Source organism: Myiozetetes cayanensis, unplaced genomic scaffold (assembly GCF_022539395.1).
Source record: "Myiozetetes cayanensis isolate MyiCay16 unplaced genomic scaffold, myiCay2020 scf10, whole genome shotgun sequence".
Lineage (NCBI taxonomy): Eukaryota > Metazoa > Chordata > Aves > Passeriformes > Tyrannidae > Myiozetetes > Myiozetetes cayanensis.
The window spans coordinates 8,413,021-8,433,965 of NW_026086605.1; the positions used below are offsets into that span (position 1 = coordinate 8,413,021).

General features: G+C 36.6%; 1 protein-coding gene across 1 annotated transcript in view; it reads right to left on the reverse strand.

Moving 5' to 3' along the window:
• Positions 1-237: 237 nt before the first annotated feature.
• Positions 238-20,945, reverse strand: part of NHLRC2 (NHL repeat containing 2) — a 31,857-nt gene continuing 11,149 nt past the window's right edge. The window contains exons 6-11 of the mRNA XM_050340827.1: positions 12,871-12,970; positions 12,214-12,445; positions 11,640-11,762; positions 10,393-10,602; positions 9,082-9,307; positions 238-7,717 (exon numbers count right to left, since the gene is read on the reverse strand). Coding sequence (XP_050196784.1) covers positions 7,452-7,717; positions 9,082-9,307; positions 10,393-10,602; positions 11,640-11,762; positions 12,214-12,445; positions 12,871-12,970 — 1,157 coding nt within the window. The 3' untranslated portion in view covers positions 238-7,451. The remainder of the gene's footprint in view (positions 7,718-9,081; positions 9,308-10,392; positions 10,603-11,639; positions 11,763-12,213; positions 12,446-12,870; positions 12,971-20,945) is intronic.

Below are 20,945 nucleotides of genomic sequence, written 5' to 3' on the forward strand. Positions count from 1 at the left end.
CCCACGGCTGCAGAGCCAGGGGGAAAATGAAGTGTGAAATGAAGAGTATTTCTTAATTAAAGGATTTTAATCAAGATGTAACACCTTACAGCAGACACATTTCATAACTTCTAGATCTGTGTTCATACAAAGATTGACAGACAAATCCAGCCTTGGAAGAAAACATAAATTTTTTTAATGCTTATTTTTCCATGAAAAAGCTTTACAAGGAGAAAGAAGTTTCACAGGAGAAAAGCGTACATTCTTTAATCACTGTTTATTTGTTGGATTGATATCCGAGGCTGACATTTCTTCTACACTGTATTTATTTGTTCTTATAATATCACAAGACATTTACCTTTTATTTAAAAAGGATCATAATCCATGAATATTGTTAAGAACAGTCAGGCAACAGAAGAATTTACATTACCTACATCAGCTGTAGATGAAGTGCTTTCGTTTTAATGCTTAGCATATTTTGTAACCACAAATATAAACCACATCTTTTAAAAGGCTTTGCATCACATGTAATGGAAAAACGAAGGTTTAGTATCTCAAAGAGCAGACAAAAATATCCCAATGTCCACAAAGCAACACTGAAATTCTCAAAGAAAAAGAAAAAAAATTCCTGTCTTTCCTCTTAAACCACATGGAGACATTTATTAAGGTGTTAAGTGCTCAGATGTGACTTTCTTCACTAGTATTACACTGCTGAGATTTTTAGATATCCCAGCATCAGAACTTAAATGAAGATACATGGTTTCACAGTGAGAGAACCTGATCCTTCCTCGCTGCCTCTACACACAACCTTCTGCCATGAAAAGAATCTCTGCTGATCTGTAGAACAGATGAAAAAAAACCCAAAACAAAGACCAACCCTCCACCCCTCAAATACCAAGAAGTATCACCTTTGCCCTTCTAGATCAGTGCATGTTTTGCCTTCCATCTCACTCAAACCACAATTTCAGCACGCTGTTTGAAGTCTCCCTGCCAAGTTTATTCTGAAGTGCACAAAAGAGGTAACAATAGTTTCAGAAGTAAGTTCACAAGACTGAGAGGAAGAAACAACCACATTTTAAAGTATTTTGTAAGAAAAGCAGCTTGACAAATAAGCACCTTAATTTCAACTTAATTCAAAACCATGAAGAAGGTAAACTCTTCACAGTTTCAGAATTAGTAGAATTAAACCCCGTGAAACTTCCAAACCATGAAATTCAAATACCTTATTTCAATCAGTACTCCAGATTTCTGTAAAGAAACACTTTCAAGTATTGTTACAAAAGGCACTGATATTTTTCCTTCAGCCATCATGATGTAATGAAAAGGCAGAATTTCTGTCACACTGGGCCGAACTCCTGGCCCTAAAGACATTTGCCACTAACTTGGAGCACCTGGATTTCACTCAGTTGCAGTTTTACAACTACTTTATTTTTCTTTATTGATTTCTTTATAAAATCACATAGATCCATCACAGGTTTTAATGATACAATGATTAACGGTACATTAATGGTAATGACTGAGAAGAGAATGTTTTAATTGTCCTAATTCTACTTTAAAAGTGAAATTAGAAAATTTTGAAGTTAAATATTCAACATATAAAACATTTAGCAATTCTGTTCCTCCACTTCACTATCAATTCAAAATTTTTAAAATCTGATATAGGCAACTCTCGGGACTGATTCTTTGAATGAATGGTTCAAAACCAGGCATTTCAGTTTAATCAAAAGCTCAGGAAATAGGCTCTTATTTTTTAAAAAAACCATTAATTCGGGAATTAAAAATCAAATTTGGAATTGTTCTCTTGCTTTCTATGAAGTCTGACAATGGCCAGATGGGTTGAGTTTCTCCATACTTAGACACAATGGGAAAGAATTCATGTGTGGAAAATCACTGTTCTAAATCATATTGAGTACAGAGTACTAAGTTAAGGTAGATGTATAAACAGATTTTTTTCAAATGGGATTTCTTTATCTCACAATGGTCAATATTTCAAAGGAACTAGGCAAGACTTAAAATCCAGCTGCAATTCTTTTGCTTAGCCCTAGAGCCTGCAAATGGACAAAGAGTTCTCTGGTACACTTGAAAGCAATGGACCACCTAAGAGGTAAAATAAGCAAAAAGTAATTATAGCTACACAAACACTCCTCCACTTACACCTAAGTTTTCTTGCTTCTCATCTGAGACAGAAGTGAATTACCTGATTACAATTAAGTGCAACCTGCAACAAGACAGCAAATTACATAATAGATAAAGTATTTAATCTATAGCATCAAAGTTTCCTGAAACCAAGAGCCATCAGAATCCCTGCATAGGCTACTCAAGTTTGATGGGATGTTCTGGGACATCTGGAAACAACTTCATGACCTCACTGGACAGAGGTAAAGGTAAAAATTCTGACAGTAGCTGCATCAGTGTAAAGCCTGATGAATCTCACCTGAGGACATAATCTTACCCTAATGCTCCCTAAAACTTGCTGCTTACATCCCCACCCCTAAAACAGGGGAGGGGCAAGCAGCTGGTGGAGGGAATTATCTTTCCTACTTGGATCCCTCTGTGGTAACAAGATACTGGTTGCACTTCATTGTGGAAACTACAGGAAGAAAAGGCAGGCTCAAAAACCTAACCAAAATCCCCATGACAGTACGACAAAGAAATTAAGATAAACTCGGAATCTTAGTGATAGATGTGCCCAGTCTTGAACAGCAATGAATCCTAATCCTTAATGACAGTCGTGATTTTACCTATCGTAGCATAAAAATTATAAAATATAGATCAGCTGCTTCTGCTGGAAGACAGTAATCAAATTTGGTTATATGAACAAAATGGAATGTGAAATATTGGAAATATTGTTTTACTTTCATGATTTGTTGTTGAATACAAAAACAGATGGGGTGATTTAATTAAAAAATAACCAGATCTCACTTTTTAAAAAACCCAACTATCTCCAACTACTTGTCACCATTCTTACACTTGCCTTTCTTGGGAGAGAGAAGCTCCTCTAATCCCTGACAAACTGATTTCAACGAAAATTGTAATGATAAATTCCAAATACTAAATCTTTGCTAACATAAACCAGTAATTTTAATTGATTACATGAACAACTGAGCTGGCAGATTTCCGTGGAGAGTTACTGGAGGGTGGCTGATGAGCTGCTGTACATGATAAATTTTCCTTAGGGAGCACAACTGCAGCCTGGAGAACACATATACATAATGTGTCACAGCTCCTCTCCCACGTTATATGAGGAAAAAACCTTACTTTTGAGTTGCAAAACAAAGTTTATGAACACACCTCAGTCTGAGTGTAGGTCCAGTGTGTCTCTGTGGTAAGTCTTAATGAATAACAGTGATTTAACAAAATTACAGATCTTAAGAATGTACATAAATCTCTGCTATGGTCTGCTAAACTACAAGCCATTTAAAACTAGATGTATCACCTATAGCTCTGTGAAGTCAGACATTTAAAGCTTCCATATATGTAGAAAACCTTGTTAGGAATCAAAAATTCAAGAGAATTTGTGGTCAATAATAGCTCTCTCTTTGCTAAAATAAATAGTCAATAATTAAATGAACAAAAGGACAAGCCCCTACAAGAGATCATCACCCTCCTCTGAGCATGTTTTTCTTGATGTTCTCTCAACAAAACAGTTTTACCTATGGTTTCAGCTACAATATTTGCCTATTAAAATAAAAAAAAAGTGCATTAAGAATATATACAATATACTGGAAGCCATATGCACCTTTTCTCTAAGTAGGTAAGGCATTTACATGATGCCATAAAACTACTTTCTCATGTATTACCCATCTGGTCTGTACTTGCTTTGTACCACGTTACCACTGCATTATGCAAACATAATGCTTGACAGGAGGAAAACCTGTGGAGGTCTTCCATGCCTGGTCTTCCAGAAGACCAGGCAGAACACAAACTTTGAAGAAGTGCATCCAATAGAAAAGCTCCAAATGATGTAAGAATCCAACACACAAAGAAATCAACTAGAAATGTACGTGTAAATTACGTGCCCATCAATAGGTTTACACAGTCATCATCCCTACCCTTCTTTCAACAGAAGGGAACAAACTACTAGAAGGATGCTACTGCATTCAAACAATACCAAAAGCTGTTAAAACTAATTATGCTCCCTCTCTGAAACCACATAATCTTTTTTCTAGTCTAATAAAAATTATTGTGCTGCAGTTAAATAAAATTTCTAAAACCATTTAATGGAACTATTAATATACTCATTCAAAAGCAAAAGCTGTCCCAGAAAAGCAAACACTACAACTATAAACTTAAAATGCCACTGAACCTGTTTCCATTATACAGATCAACCACGACTAATGCTCTTCAGAGATTTGCCAGTCATTTGTTACTTTATTAAGGTCTGATGCAAAAACTGTTAAAGTCAGTAGAAAGACATGCTTTGAAAAGGCCTTGACTTACACTTACTGTAAGAGAGAGGTCTGGGAGTGCTGAGCCATACCACCCTGCCTAGAACTTTTATATCAGGAAACACCACAAAGCTAAGTTACCATACAGAGAGGTAGCAGTCATCAGTATATCTGATTTTTCACTATTTAGACAGGGCAGTAACATTTCTTATTTTTCTGTATCACATTTTGCAGATGCCTTCTGGGAGTTAAATGAAATAAATTTCTGTAGCTTGTACATGCCATTCTGTTTGCCTGTCTGGTGAAATTTATGGCACTTGTTTTACTGTAAGAGCATCTTGCAAACCCTGGAGGAAGAAATGGAAACAGGATCCCTAAATATCACAAGTTTTTTTAAAAAATGTGCTTTTCTAATTACAGAACATTCAAATGTCTGTACACTACAAGTGAAAGAGAAGGAGTGACTCTGGGAATGTGTAAGCTGTCCCCTGGACAAACAAAACACAATACTATAATTAAACATTATACACTATAGCTAATTAAATTGAGGAATGCAGTCTATCCCCTATGGCAATGCATTAATTAAAAAGTGTCAACAACAAAATAGATTTTTTTTTTTTATTTTTAAATAGTGGAATATAGGCAGAATTTGATCTTATCAAACTGAAATAGAAAAATATGTCATTCTAGCTGAAAATTTGAGTTGGGGTTGTTCAGCCTGGAGAAGGCTTTGGGAAGACCTCATAGCAGCTTCCAGTGCCTAAAGGGGGGCTACAAGAGAGATGGAGAGGAACTTTTTACAAGGGCATGTAGGGGGGGAATGACTTCAAACTCACAGAAGGTATATTTAGATTAGATATTAGGAAGAAATTCTTTACTGTGAGGGTGGTGAAGCCCTGGCACAGGTTGTCCAGCGAAGCTGTGGATGCCTCACCCCTAGAAGTGTTCAAGGCCAGGTTGGATGGGGCTTGGTGAAACCTGGTCTAGTGGAAGGTGTCCCCATGGCAGGGGGGGTTGGAACTACATGATCTTTAAGGCCCCTTTCAACCCAGGCCATTCTATGATGCAATAAAAAGAGAGAAAAAATCCATATGATGAATTACACATTCAAAATAACTAACAAATTGGTTCCTTACTCTGAACTTCTGAAACTAATGCTTGTTTTTTCCAGAGAGCAACAGAAAATTTTTGGGTTATCTAGAAGCTGATCTAAGGTTTCCTGGCTTCTATCCAAAGGTAAACAGGCAAAAAACTGTGAAAGTCTGAGTTGTGCTAAAGTGTGAAAAATAATATATGCCCAAGTCAGTTTCTTTATCTTCATCCTTCCAGTAGCATTTGCAATCTGTGAACAAAGTAGCAAAGCTTTTTCATTCTTCAAAATGGCCTGTGAGAATTGAGAGGCTGAAACACTTAATTAGGAAAGTTGCTTAAAAACCAAACACAAGAAAAATAATAGTTCAGCCCTTGCCTTACTGACAGGTGAGATAACAACCATTTCTGGTACCACAAAGAACTCTCAGACAGACTGGCATTTCAATGGAAGGAAAAACCACACCAGCCCATATGGCTCCCTTGAAACAAAAGCCTCCTGGGTTCATGACTAACGTTTCAATCAGCCTTTAAGTAAGAAAAAGCAACAACAACTGATACTGGGGATTTACTGACAAGTGTCATGAATAATGGTGACTGTTTTAGAAAAGACTGTATAAAAATTCTTTCACTACTGCACTTTATCATATATGTGAAAAATACTATCCTCAAACTTAAAACAAAATCATCTTCTCAGAACTGATCATCATGACCAGAGCATGGAGCCTAATCCAATTACCACTGAGGCATGGTGGAAACTCTTCTAATTCAAGTAAGATACTTGCACACAGACACCACCTCCCCCCATATTCCTGCTACTTACTACGAAAAACGGAGGGAATTTTACTTGCAAAACCTTTAACCACCAAAGGCAGAGCTTTGCAATACAGTTTAAAGCACCTTACACAAAGGTTAGGTTACCATTTTTCTAGCTAAAGATCAGAACCTCTAAACCTGAATGTAAATAATCCATTATTAAATATACAGTTCTGGTTCAGTGGCCACTATTACAAAACTGGGGACTAACAGTGACTTCAAAAGACTCTGAATCAGACTTCAAGAGTATAACATTCTTCACAATATTACATATTTTCAAGACCAAAGACTTCACACAAGTCTTTACAGAGAAACCATAAAAATAGGGAAGTGATTCACCCTGCCTGAAATGGCTGACATTTAATTTTTGCCTTTTAGATATTCAACCATTATCTACCACCTTCTATAAAATGTAAATTGGTATGTATCAGAAAAGCTCCAGCATGGTTTTGTGGTGTTTTTTCTTTATATATATATATATACACACACATTGCAGAGAGGCACATTCTTTGTTAGAAATCACCATGAAATTCTTCTGTAGAAACTTGAACACTTCCTTTCACAGAAAATTTTCCATGAACCTACGCTCTTCACGTAAGGCGGTCATGTCGAGTTAAAGCGGTTACTCAGTTTGCATAAAATTAGAGCTGCACCTAGTTTAAGATGTATTTTCAAAATACATGTGTCATAAATGTCACTACAGAAAAATAAGCAAGATACTTCTTTTGCAGGCTGGAGAAGGAAACTGTTCCTTCCAACATTCTATTAAAATTTAATAAGGGCACAAAAGGACTTTCGAACTGTTAGTCCAGAATGATCTAGCTACTCTAACAGTGCAAAGAACTTACAGTAACATCACAAAGTAACACCAGCTCTTTCAAAAGGACTCTAAAAATTGTTGCTCGTTACTTAGATTGGCAGACATCCAACGTGTCCACAACTGGCAGCAGAGTCTACAGTATTACAATGTTATTGCTGCTACTGTAATGCAAAGAAATGAGGTTGTGATGATAAATTTTCCCACTAAGCTGTAGGGAACTCTACTTCATTTGACCAGGTATATTATTTCTTAGCTTTCTCCTAAGTTCCAGGAAAAAACAGAGAAAAGTTATCTATTTGTTCTTTATCCCGTAGAAACGGTGGATAGCAAAATGAAGTATGAAATTAGCTGGCTTTGGGTTAGTTGGTGAAAAACGTGTGTATCAGTTCAACTTGAGTTGAGCTGCCTTGGTTGGTACCAGCTATCTGTAAAGGCTGGCTGAATGAGACTCCTTTCATCATACAGGCACTGCTACCTTTGCTGCAGTAGTAGAGGCACGCTTTGATAGCCAGGACAGCTTCAGCTGCCACACAGCTCCTGGGCAACTGAAAGGGAATGACAGTTTGACAGGAAACATCCTTGATTTCTCCAGTCAGACACTGTCCTTGAAGCAACCACGTATTATCTGTAAGAGAACAACAGATGTTATCATTAGGGTATTTAACATCAGGTCTGAAACCTACATAAAACATGACAACAAGGGACTTTATTTCCACATGCAACAGTAGAGATTTCCTTCCTGATTTTTCCAGTTGTGAACAACAAAAAAAGCCGAAGTAATTTAGAAGTGCTTTTTTATCAGTCATTTAAAAATAGAGAGACCCACAGCTTTGTGTCAACACTGCAGGTGTATACATACAGAATATCTTATTCAACTGCAATAGAACTGCAATTTCTCCTATACACTCTTACATTGGTATCAGAGACCTAATATGCCAGGTAAAGTATCTGCCATAAATGCACAAAACTGCAGGCAAATTATGACATTTCCAAACAGCAGTGCTGGTCTTACCAGTGGGTTGGTGCAATTTACCAATGCTCAGGCTGACTGAGAGAATAAAACCTGAGTTTCACATTTACTTAAATATTTGAGAGCATGTGAACTGAAAAATGACTTGCACAATACATATACTTAACTCACTGCATAGTACTCTGTATTTTACTGTGAGATGGATGAAGTGCTCTTTTTGGCACTTTTTAGAAAATACCTAAAAGTTGGCTCTAGAATTTATAAGCTTGAAAAGACAAATTTTACTTGCTTATATTTCCAATTTTTACTAACCCTTGAAGCCATCACATATATCTTGACTTCAACAATGTCTGGGGATTCTGTAGGCCAAAAAGTATGCCAACTCTCCTGGAAACAGCCTACTTGTACTCCAAAATCACAAATTGGGATAAGAAACTACATTAAATTGTAAGGCATATAAACAAACTGCAGACGTCTATATAGTATTTTACAAGCAGAAATATGCAAATATGAATTATAAGAAAGGAGGTTCAAAGTGGTTAGGTATAAATGTATCCGAAATACTTTCTGGAAGAGACAAGAGACAAAAAACCGAATTTCTTTCAGGAATATGCTTCGCCTTCATGGCAAGCTTTCTCCCAGAAACAGACAGTAGGTCTGGAATGAGCTGTACATAGAGACAAAGGGCAAGCACCGAAGGGGATCAGTACCTTTTCAAGCCCTCTCTGGCAGCTCATTGCAAGGAAGTTTAAAAAACATAAAATAATGCAGCATGTAATAATTCAAGCCCAAAGCAGTCTAACAGGTGTTCGCCTTTTCTAATATTTGCACTCCAGCTGTTAAATGTATCAAGTCTAAATACCATGTATTGCATCACAAGGTCAGATGGGAACACAGGACTATGAGGGACATCTTGATTGATCAGACTGAGATCCCCTGTACTGCAGGACATGATGACATAACCCACTTCCTATCTTAGTTACTCCTGTTCAGCTGATAAGACAGCATTGGCACGCTACCTTCTGCTGTGATAAACCAGGAATTGGGTGCTTCTTCATTCAGTTTTGAATCTGGGGGAAGAGTCAAGTTTAATAAAAACTGAATTGTCTGGCCAGGAGCTACAGTTACTGAAGGAAGTTGAACATTTGGTGCGGATTTAGGCAGTTTTGGAAGGTTTGTTATTTTATCCTTTTGCACAGGCAGGTTATCTGGAACATCACATGCTTCTGGCTTCAGGATAGGCAACTGTAAGAAGAAATCAAACAAAATATTTATTTTTATTTTTATTTGTGCTGCAAGCAAATGGGCTTTCACAGCACAATTACGGTTTCAATGGTAACAAGAACAAGGAAAAATGACACATGATATTATGGCTATTAGCCTAAAACTTTCTGACAGAGTGCAGCAAGACTACAAAAACAAAAGGAAGGACAGAATTTTTTTTTTAAATGAAAACCCCCTGATTAATCCAAATAAAGGCAGTATTTACTATTAAAACTATAAAATCCACAACTACTTTAGAGTATACCTTAATTTAACATTTTAACAGTTGCATTACACTTTTACTTTAATTAAAACGTAAAGGTGTTTTCTTCTAACCTGGTGGTAAACTGCATGCTTTGGTAATAAAATCCAAGATCTTAACTATGCAGATTGCAGAGTAAAGTGGAGGGGAGTTTCCCAGAAAAGTCACCAACATGTTGTATGATATGAAAATTTAAACACACATTAAGGCTATGTACTATTAAATGCAAAAAACATACAAGAACACAGTTGGAGCTTTATGTCATAGATATACATATGTACGTCTATATATCTGAAAAAATCATTACAACATAGTGCCAGTGTAAGATGGACAGGAGCACAGTTTTTTTTAGAAGCTAATACAGCAGTGCTCAATTATGACAGTAGCTTTGATCTGACAACTTGGAAGCCTGCTATGTATCCTGCTTCAAGTCACTGACCTCCCAAAATCGTCTCTTACAGTTTAATTACAGGGCTTGGTAATTGATTTCAACTTCCAACTGTTACAACGTGCTCATGAAAGGCTTTCCACACCGAAAAACTGGGCTGTACTCGTGTTTCTGTGTTACTCTTTTCTAGAGGATTGTCACTTTGTGTTTTCATTCAAAAGCTGCCTTTCCAAAGGCCAAAGCTTTCAACAGCTGTGCTGGGCAATGTTTATTTGCCTGATTATCACAGAACACTGTGAATACAGCTACTGTACCCCAAAGTTAGCTATACCATTTTTGTACCACTTGCTAAAGTCTGCAATTGTAACTTATATCAAGGAACACCACTATCAGCCTGTTCAATAAGTATTTACTTGCCATGGAAAGAATTTTTGTTTCCAAGTCCAGCACTTTAATCTGATGATTATTTGTGTCTGCAACATACATCAGGCGGCCATTGTCTTCAACACACAAACCTCCTGGCTCATTAAAAGCTGACTGTGTAAAGCTGGAACCAACAACATTGCCTGCTTCTCCTGTGCCTGCCAGGGTAGCACAGTTCTTCATCTTGGGATCTACAACCTTAATCTAAGACAAACAAAGACAGAAAAAAAGCTTCACTGAAAAAAACCCAGTAGGATTTAAAAGTTCTGTATTATCTTATGTCCCACATTTTCAGAAGACAGCACTAACTTTTGATTACCTTAACCGTGCATCTTAGAGTTATCATTCTTTAACAAGAATGTTTAACCCTCCCCATTTCCTGATGGGACTTTACTTCTTTGGTCTTCATTCAGTGTTCCCTTCACTAATTTCAAAAGTACCCACTTCTCTAGTATAAAATGGCTTGTTTTTCAGATTTTTGTTGCCTTTCTGGAAACGTGCAAAACAGTAAGAGTATAACAGAATTGCCAGGTTAACTTCTAGATTATTTTTCTTCTAAAAATAAATGTATTTTTCCCCCTCTTAAAGTAATAACAAAAAGTTTACAATGTTTTATACAATATCTAAAACAAAATATTATTTGTCACATAAATTTTGATAAGCAGTTAGCGTTATATACTTTATTCCTCAAATTAAACAAATGACTTCTCTTTTAGTTCATATAATCAGCGTACAGTTTTAGACACGAAAGCTTATAAAACATCACAAAAGAACAATCACACAAAACAATCTTGCTTATCTCAGAGTTCCATGGAGGCAACTCACAATACTTCCCAAAACTTGGGTGCTTTTTTAAGAGAAAAGCAAGTCCTCTTGTTCTTTCAGTTTTATCAAACCTGCAGCATTCCTCACTAAGCACTCCTAGCTCGTTTATTCTAGCTCAGCATCTTTGGGAAGACACAAGGAAAGAGTCTTTAGTCTGAACTGTAACTTGGCACTTTAAATTCACCTCCCCCAAGAGACCATCACATCAACACAAAAGAATGTGACAGCAAAACAATGGTAAATAAAAGGGACCATAGGGAAGGAAGGAAGGAAAGAAAAAGAACCCACAAAGAAACTCGTATAATTAGTTTCCTCGGCTTAACAGAAACAAGCACAATCTTTGTATGTTACTAAAACAATTCTTCATAGTAATACAAATTTCAAAGTCTGCATGTAACAAGTTACTACATGCTTACCTTATGATTATAGGAATCTGCCACATAGAGCAGCTTTCTTTTCTTGTCCCATGTTACTCCTAAGGGATGCTGCAGTTTTGCATTTATGCCTGCTCCATCCACATCACCAAAGGCAAACAAATTCTGAAAACGTATTTTATTTGATTAATACACTAGATTATTCAATGTTGACATGAATGTAAATGATTGTAATTAAATGGAAATTCACTGACTTAAAAAAAATCAAGACAATTTTAAAACAAGGATATTGAAAACTGGAAAGTGTGGTTGCTAACCATGGAAATGAAAACTCTCACATCTAAGTTATAAATATGAATCCAGCTGGTTTAATGACCACACGATGCTCAATCAAATTGGCTGTTTTAAATATAAGTGAAGTAATTTCTCATCTGAGGAGCAACAACCTGCACTACAACCTGAGCGTCACAACTGGCACACATTTGCATTCCAAGCAGTGAAGTTAAGAAATGGATGGCCATGGAAACTGATTTACCCTCTCACCCCAAAAGTGGTTCCTCCAGGTCAGGCTTGAGGAATATTAGTAGGGCAGTGTGGGGAAGTTTGAAGTGATTACCAATGGATCTCTCTCTCCTCCTACAAGGTGCTTCACCGCTCCGTCCTTCAGCGAGACGGTCCTCACGGTGCTGCTCTCGCTGTCCGCCACAAACAGGCAGTTCCAGGGATCCTCGGGGGCCAGGGACAGCCCCGAAGGCTGGGCAAAGCCTGCCTTGTGTGGGTATGCATTGTTCCTGTTCTCCTCATTTCCACTCCCAGCAAATCGAAGGCAGACTCCTTTCTTCAAATCACTAAAGGGAAAATAGGGCCCAGTTCCAATAAAGAGTCTGAAATACCTCGGACATTATGCATAGAAAAAAAGCTACACTTGTGAGGTATAAAACCAACTGTACTGCAGCACAAGGAATCATTCAATGCCTTTGTGCCAGCTTTTATATCACCTCAGTACATCATTCATTACTAGGTAACTCGGCAAATGCAAGGAAAAGTAGCATTCAATTCTATGAATGCACCCTACCAAGTCATAGCTGTATAGCAAAAGTAGCATCTTTCATTTCATCCAACAGATGTGGGAAAAAGCAGGCAGACTTTAAAGCACACACGCCTTTAAACTAAATTATTTTTAGTTTAATTTGATTATCTCTCTCTTTGGGGGTTGAAAGCTGTTTATCACGACAAACAGCAATTTCACATGTCTCTCAGCACGGTTGCTTACCTTCCTTTTGGTAGTTTTCCACCTTCCAACATCAATGCCCATATCTGATGGGTGCCTGCCATTGCTATCCATAAAACATCGTCTTCCTGGGTTCCTGAAACTTTTAAAAAGGGATGTATAAAATCAGATGAGAAAAACCCCACTTTGGAACTGTTTCATAAAACAAAAAAGTCACCAAACCAACCCTGCCTTCCCTCCTACTCCAGCTCATTTTTTGCCATGGGGAAGAAAAAAAAAACCCAACAAAAAAAAAAAAAAAAAAAAAACCAGAGCAAGGGAAGTAGAGAGAATATATTTCATCTACTAAAACCCGCTTTTTTTCTTCTGTTTTCTTTCCAGGGCTATAAAAATAGTGGTTTTAATATCCCTACCTGACAAAGGCGATGTTTCAAATGGGATTTACTCTTTGCAACATTTTGCTATTGTGTCTGTTTCACCTGTTATTTTTTGATTCATGCCAGCCAACAACAAGAACATATCTTTGCTAAGCATGGTTTTGGGGGGGTGTAATCTTGAGGGTTTTTTACTACACTAGTGACAAAATGATATATTCCAAAAAGCTACTGGCAGTATTCTACAGGTTTTGAAAGAAAATCTTAATGAACAGAAAGGTGACATTTAAAAACTGTATTAAAATGGGAACACTGTTATCTTTCTAACATGCCCCATCTACTCAGAGACAACATAAACATGTTTTTTCTAATTGAATGTATGAGTTATTGGAATAACCATTAGCCACTCAGCAGAAAAATACCTTCAAGTTGCTCACAGAAACTTTTTATTCACATGAACTTATGAAACATTAAGTATCTCGCAGCTGTTCCTGAAAATAATCTCATGGATATAATCTTTCTCCCACCAAATATTTTGGAGTTTCAAAATAAAAGCAATGTTATGTGAAATGCTTGCAAGCATTTTCAACCTGAGAAGTTAGTCCAAAAAAAATGAAATTACCACCATTCTCCCAACTGAGATCCTTCTGTTTTTATTCTAATCATAAATCTTTCCTACACTACTACTGCAAGAAGAGGGAAAAAAAGCATCCTTCTGTCTCCAGATCAATTTCCTTATACTGTGAGCTCTCTGCAGAATAGAAGTGGTATGATTTTAATGTAGTTTATCTTCAGCCTTTTCAGTTTCTTGGATCAAGATACAAGTTTCCAAGACTGTTATCAAAGTAACTCTGGTGACTCCTTCCTGCTCCTCCATGTGCCTCCTTGCTTTTACATAAACTAGATCTCCAAAATTTAAGCCAAATTTGCAAAGTACCTAAAAGCTTTTTTTTTTTTTTTGTGCAATAAAGGTTTGAAAAATGAGTTGCAAAACGTACATTTTGTGAGTTACCAGAAATGCTACCAAGGTTCCAACAATGCCAAAAACATTCCAATAATAAAACCCCAGAACAATACCTCCCTGCCCTCCAAAAAATCCCTTTTGATTAGAGCTTGTTTCTAAGAGATTTAAATTGAGAAAACAGCCTAAGAAATAATTTTACTATTTTCTATACAGTAAATGCCCAGCTTTAGGATTTAACATTTCCATTATGCATATCTTGCACTTTTCAGATGTTACTATTCTAAGTACTCCAGAATGAAAAATGTTAAAATCATTGGTCTATTCAGAAAGTGAGATTTTTATCTTGCTATGCTGTGCAATTTCTTCTGAGGGATCTCAAAGAGTGCTTTGTTAATTATTTAATATTCACTTATTCACCAATTAAATGATGGAGTAAGACTCAAACTGTTCATCCATCTATCCAACTCACTAATACCATACACTGAAAACTCCCTTGTGACAGCTACGTGTTGAAAAATTAAAAAGGTTTCTTACTCTAATTCCACACATTAAAAGACCTTTCAAATATGAGAAAAAAGTATCAATATCAAATTCAAATTTTACTGAATATGTAGATGGATAGAGAAAAGATCCTTTCTTCAGCTGGAGAACAAGGCAGTAAAAATAAATAAGAGCTCCATAACTGACATAAATTTTAACTCAGCTTTCTACTGGATGGTCATTAGAACAAAGAGAATGGATACAAGAATGGAAACTGCACAAGCACACTCAATTGTGGAAAATATATCAGAGCCTTTAATAAAAAAAAAATTATATAAACCCAGAAAAGTAAAACCAATGCTTATAGCTGCACAGCTAAGGTATTTTATCACACAGTGGTCCTCACTACATATTTCAAAGCTTTATGTTCTGAAACAAAAGACAGAAAAACTTTTTGTTTCAGGATAGAGTAGTTCGAGGATGTCACCACTGCTTGTTATCTTTGTGCTGTTCTTGCAGGAGAAGGAGGCCAGGGGGAATCAGCATGTAAAATTATGGTAATGCCATCATTATCATAACTCCTTATCATCCACAAATGGAAAGAATTTATTTTTAAAGAATTTATTATAAAACAACATAAAAGAACAAAGCAATTCTTTTACATTTATTCAATTAAGCACTACATTCCAACCTATCTTGAGCTGTTTTAACAATCCAGTGTAGTTTCTCCTTATTAGGATATGTGCTTTCTTATCTTTAGTGCTGCCTGTATCGAAGCGAGGTATGGCTTGCAAATGTGATATACTTATGTTACATGCACTAATATTGAACCAGAGCTCTGAATGCACCAGTATTCCACTTTATATGATACTTCAGTTAGTATATGATGTTTCAGCTCCTGAATGTGCCTCTGCTATACATCTGTGTTTTAAGAGTTCATGTTCCTGTCTGTTCACATGCACAACTTCAAGCAGTAACGCCGCTGACTATTAACGGTGAGTCAATCTGAATGCACAGAAATGATTTTGTTTTGCACCAGCCAACAGCAATATCTGTTTGAAGGGATTCCATTCCCAGGACTGCCCACACTTCCAGCTTCCATATCTGGGGACTGCATGCTTGCTTCCAGTCTGGGAATTAAAAGCCTGGGAATCAAAGTTACATTATGTGGCTGGCACCACTGACATTTTCTAAATAGACTGAAGTCTGAAAATATTATTCCTGTCTACTAATTTTGTCTTTAAAGGAAAAAAAAAAAAAGCCAACAAGGAAGAAGTCTGTTGGTATGCTCATCCTCTGCAAATTCTCAGGGAGCAAAAAGGGGCTGTACAACACACCCTGCAGTTCACAGACAGGTACACTGCCCCTGTGCACAGTGAATGCACATCTCAACTTCCTTTAAGTCAAGGAAGTTTAGCAAATTAAATGCAAATCTGACTCACAGAACAACTAGAGAATCGACATTCTTCTTTGGTGAGACAGAGACAGCAAAGCCCCAAAGGCATGCTTTAGCACTGGAAGTCTGGACTGTTACAAGCATACACCATCCTTTTTGGACAACTAAAAATTAATTTCCTTTTTTCCTGTGCTACCTGGAACTCTTTCACATTGTGTTGCATCATGCAAACAGCATAAACCCTTATGAAATAAAATGCTTCTGGAATTTTCCTCCCTAATTAACATACCTTCTCTCTAACTAAGGGAAATCCTTGGACATAGATATCAAGGGGGTGTCACACAATGGGAGATAATAGGGAGGTAAAAATGACAACAATAATGAAATATTTTTTGTTTCTTTCACAAGTTGTCTAAATCAGGCCTTCTAGCTGTAATGGCAGTAAATGTTTAAAAAAAAAAAAAAATCCAAAGCAGAAGAGACTGCATTTCTAAACATGAAAGAACTAATTTAGATTATTTACTTGGATTTACTTAGATAATTTTGGATGCTGGGATACATCACTCTAACTACTAAAAAAAACAAAGCAAAGTCTGGTTATATGTTTACTCATTCCTAATTAAGCACAGTAAACACATACACTTGATGGTACTTCAGCACCACAGTTTCCCTTGACTTCCAACACCCACATTCCACATCCAAAAGCACTTTCGGCATCAAATGGTAACAGTTAAAAAATGTGTCTCATTCTGACTCCAGCATGCCTGTCAAAGCCTCTCTAAGACTTGCTAAGGATGTTTACTTTCAACAGTTTTGCATCTGGAATTTTGCAGTAAAAACCGTATCTGATATCTCAACTAGTCTTTAGAAATCTGATTCGTAGTTTTAGCTTCTTTATCATGAGCATACATTGAGTTCATAGAACAAGACTACAGACTGTGGAACAAAGAGAATGAGAACCATTACTCCAGGTACAAACATCGTAATTTTTTTACAGTTTCAAATCATGGACTTCAAAATTATTTTAAGTTTGACAACTGTTAAGATGGCAACTCTGCTAATACAAATGCTTGTTTTTACTGCAGAAAGTAATCCTCATCATCATGCATTTTGTCAAGATGTAGATAAATCCAACTTAGAAAAGTAGTCTGTCAAAGTAAAATCGTGTGAGATTACTGTTGAATATTGAGTCACAACTCCCATTACAGCCTTTCATTAAGACTTTGGTCTTTGTTTACCAAAGGTATGTTATACTAAAATACTAACATAGGTACCTAATTTCTTGATCTGTGGTGAACATGTGAAATACTAATAACTTTTGTTGCTATTACTATTCAGCAATACCATAAACCCTGTAATCCCTTAGTTTTGGCTCAGAATACACTATAAATCTTTCACTTTACTTCAGTCCTATCTTTAACAAAGTTACTTTTTCTTTAAAATTTCGAGAGTTTAAAAAAAAAAATTGTCATTTACAAGTAATTTAGGATCCTACTCAAGAAGACATGTTCAGACATAAACAGTTCATGGATGATCTGAACTCACCCAGGAGGTGCTAACAGCTTACTGCTTAAGTGATTATTGATTTGGGGTTTTTTTTGGTAAAATTAGGGAAGATTCACCATGAGTAATTCAGAAAAAAAAAAAAAAGGAAAAAAAGAGTGTTTGCTCTGGAATGCAGTGGTACTGAATAATCCTCTAGCAGAAACACAGAGAGGGAAAAAAAAAAATCTTACATACTTTTGCCTTTTAAGGGCTATAAAAATTGTACCACTCTGATAAGGTACTGTACTTTCATTTAAATAATATCTAGGTAAAACTTAAATTGATGTAAAAATTTCCAGCTGGTTTAGTGAAAGCACGGTCAATACTGTACTTGGGAGTGTCTATAAATACATTACAATCATGCAATTTAAGACCAGATTTCGGAATGTGAAACACACGGTTATGTCACCAAGCACAAGTCATTGTCCCGTTCCTTCCAGCAAGAATGCAGCTATCAAGAACATTTCACGCTCAAATCAACTGTGCATTAAAGTATCACTTGCTTTCAACACCCACCAAATAAAAATAGAAGGGGACAACAAGAGAAAGCTAAAAAAGCACACAGTAATTTCATAATGTATTTTTAAGCTGCCGGCCCTCCCCTTCTGTTTCCCGCACAATCTGTGTCAATGCAAATTTCAGCACCACCCTCAACAAAGCCCGAATTTAATCCATGGAGTTCATTCAAGAATTTTAATGGGAGGGCAACACACAAGCTCAGTGGCCACAACTAAAGAAATAAAAGAGATGACAAGGAAGAATATTGTCTGTCTGAATCCTACCATGTGTTTTGTCTCCATTAACTCCCTGACTTAAAGGGAGACATTTGTGCCAACTTTCTTTTAAATGGTGTTTCACACTCAATCTCCTTGTCTCAGACTTCAGCATCTGTATAAAATGGGGCAACAAAACCCCACTCTGGAAAATGCTATGCAGATGCTTAAAAGCATGCTACTTAGTAGTATCTGTTCTGAATATTAACCTATTCATATCCTCATAAAGCTTTTCTCAGTATTTTTAATTTCCTAACAAACTACATATTAAAAATTTAAACAAACAATGAAGTCTTTTAATTGATCAATATATACTCTAAACTGTATGTAGGAGTAACCTCGAGAAATATCAGTGATTCAGGAAAAAGATTTCTCTTAAGAGTTTAAGAGACTTCCCCTTTAAGACTTCAAAAAAGGTCAGCATAAGCTGTTCAATACTATCTAGTGTAGTATATAATCAGGTTAAACATTTAAACTTCCTTTTTTTTTCCTCCCTTTCATGTTCTGGATAAGGTGGCTCTGGACACTGAAAGGAAACTCAGAAACATCACTTGTTTAAAAATTATAAAAGTCATATTAAAGAGCTCTACTATAAATCTATCTTCTGACATGAAAAAAATGCCTCTTGCACACAGATTCAGCTACACAGATCTACGGAAAATGGGAAAGTATGCTACTATTTCCCATATGCTAAGGCAGTTAACACCAAAGTCAAACTTTTAAAATTTGTCATAATGAACCTAAGTTGTTGAACTGCACATTATCTCCTGCAATTTGCACAGAGATAGATATAAACATATGTAAAAAAAGGATACTGCTGTGTGGATGAAAACAGAAATAATTTTTGAAACTCTCATTAATTACATCCAGATGCCTAAATAGATACTGGCATAGCAGCTTTAACATTGACAACAGGGTACCTGGTTGTAGGACAGCACTCTGAGAAGCACAAATGCATCCTTTGATATACTGGATAGTAACAGAAGATCCCACCAAGCTCAGGCAATTTGTAACTTTGCAATCTGCAATTCAAGAATACAGCTTTGACAAACACTGCTGCATTGCTGACAAACTATTTTGATGCCTGGCAACAATCTTAAAGAAATCACCTCAACTCATGACAGTGAAAAATGCTTGTTCAAAATGCACTGCAAACTATTAAAGCAAAAAACTCCTGGTTCCTCGTGCTCTGGGACAGACTTCTGTTTGCGTTCTACTCAGTATAACTCTTCATTTTGACAACTCTCTCTGGTGATAGCTTTCTAAAGAATTTTGTATTGCTATTACAGTAAGCTGTATTTTTCCCCATTTTATCTATTTAGCTTATTATCTTCTCAAAAAAACCCCAAACTTCAAATTGATTTAATCTCCTCTTAACTGACAGTTTATATTGTGTTTTGCAGCAATCTAAATAGAAAACTGACTAGTAGGTTCTACCTGAAGATGAAAAAAATCTATACTGATCTGAACAGAGTGCATTCTGAAGGTCTGATTTTTATGCAAATGCTTATTAAAATTCAGCAGTCAGTGTTAAACAGTGCAGATGACTAATCTTCTATAGATGATTAACTCAGTAAGTATAATGTTCATGTTGATAACAATTATCATATCAATTAACATTTAACAAGCAGAGTTTCAAAAATAAAAAAGTATCAACATATACTCAATTACTGGCAGAAGCAGCAGAGAACATCATAAAAATTAAAAGTAAACTTATAGGATACTTTGAATAGTTCTGTTAACCAGCTAAAGTTTTTGAAACACTAATCAGTTATTACTCTCTTTGCTGATTTGTGAAACAGCTCTGCAATAACGTCCCACAGAGATCAGCTTTCTGGTTCAAGATCTCAGGAAAACCATACCATCTACTCACACAAGTCTACTGGCTCACAGAAGGAAAATTGGATTGAAGAAGATTCACCAAAATTCACGCCTGCATTAATAGCAACGTGCATTCCAGTGAGATTATCTTTCGGGTATTCCTCCTTTCTCTCGCAAGTAGGATTCCATATGCTTAATTTCCACTGGAAAGGTTGCTGACAAAGCCTTATAAAAGGCTTTTTTGGGGGGGTTAGAAAACATGCTAATAAAAGCATTTATTAAATTTATCCTAGTTGTCTACTGAAGTACTCAAGGCTGCTGGTGGTACTCTGTCTGTACTGACAGTGTATTTGTACCAGATGATCTCTCCACTATCAGCATTTATGAACCAGCTCCATGAGTTGGGAGTTGTTCAGCCTGAAGACAAGAAGACTCTGGGGAGACTTCAGAGCACCTTCCAATACCTAAAGGGGTTACAAGAGAGCTGGAGAGGGACTCTGGACAAGGGCATGGAGTGATAGGACAAGGGGGAACGGCTTCAAACTGAAAGAGGGCAGGTTTAGATTAGATATTAGGAAGAAATTCTTTACTGTGAGGGTGATGAGGCCCTGGCACAGGTTGCCTAGTGGATACCCCATCCCTGGAATTGTTCAAGGCCCAGCTGGACAGGGCTTTGAGCAACCTGGTCTAATGGAAGTTATCCCTGCCCACAGCAGGAGGTTGGCACTACATGGACTTTAAGGCCTACTCCAACCCAAACCACT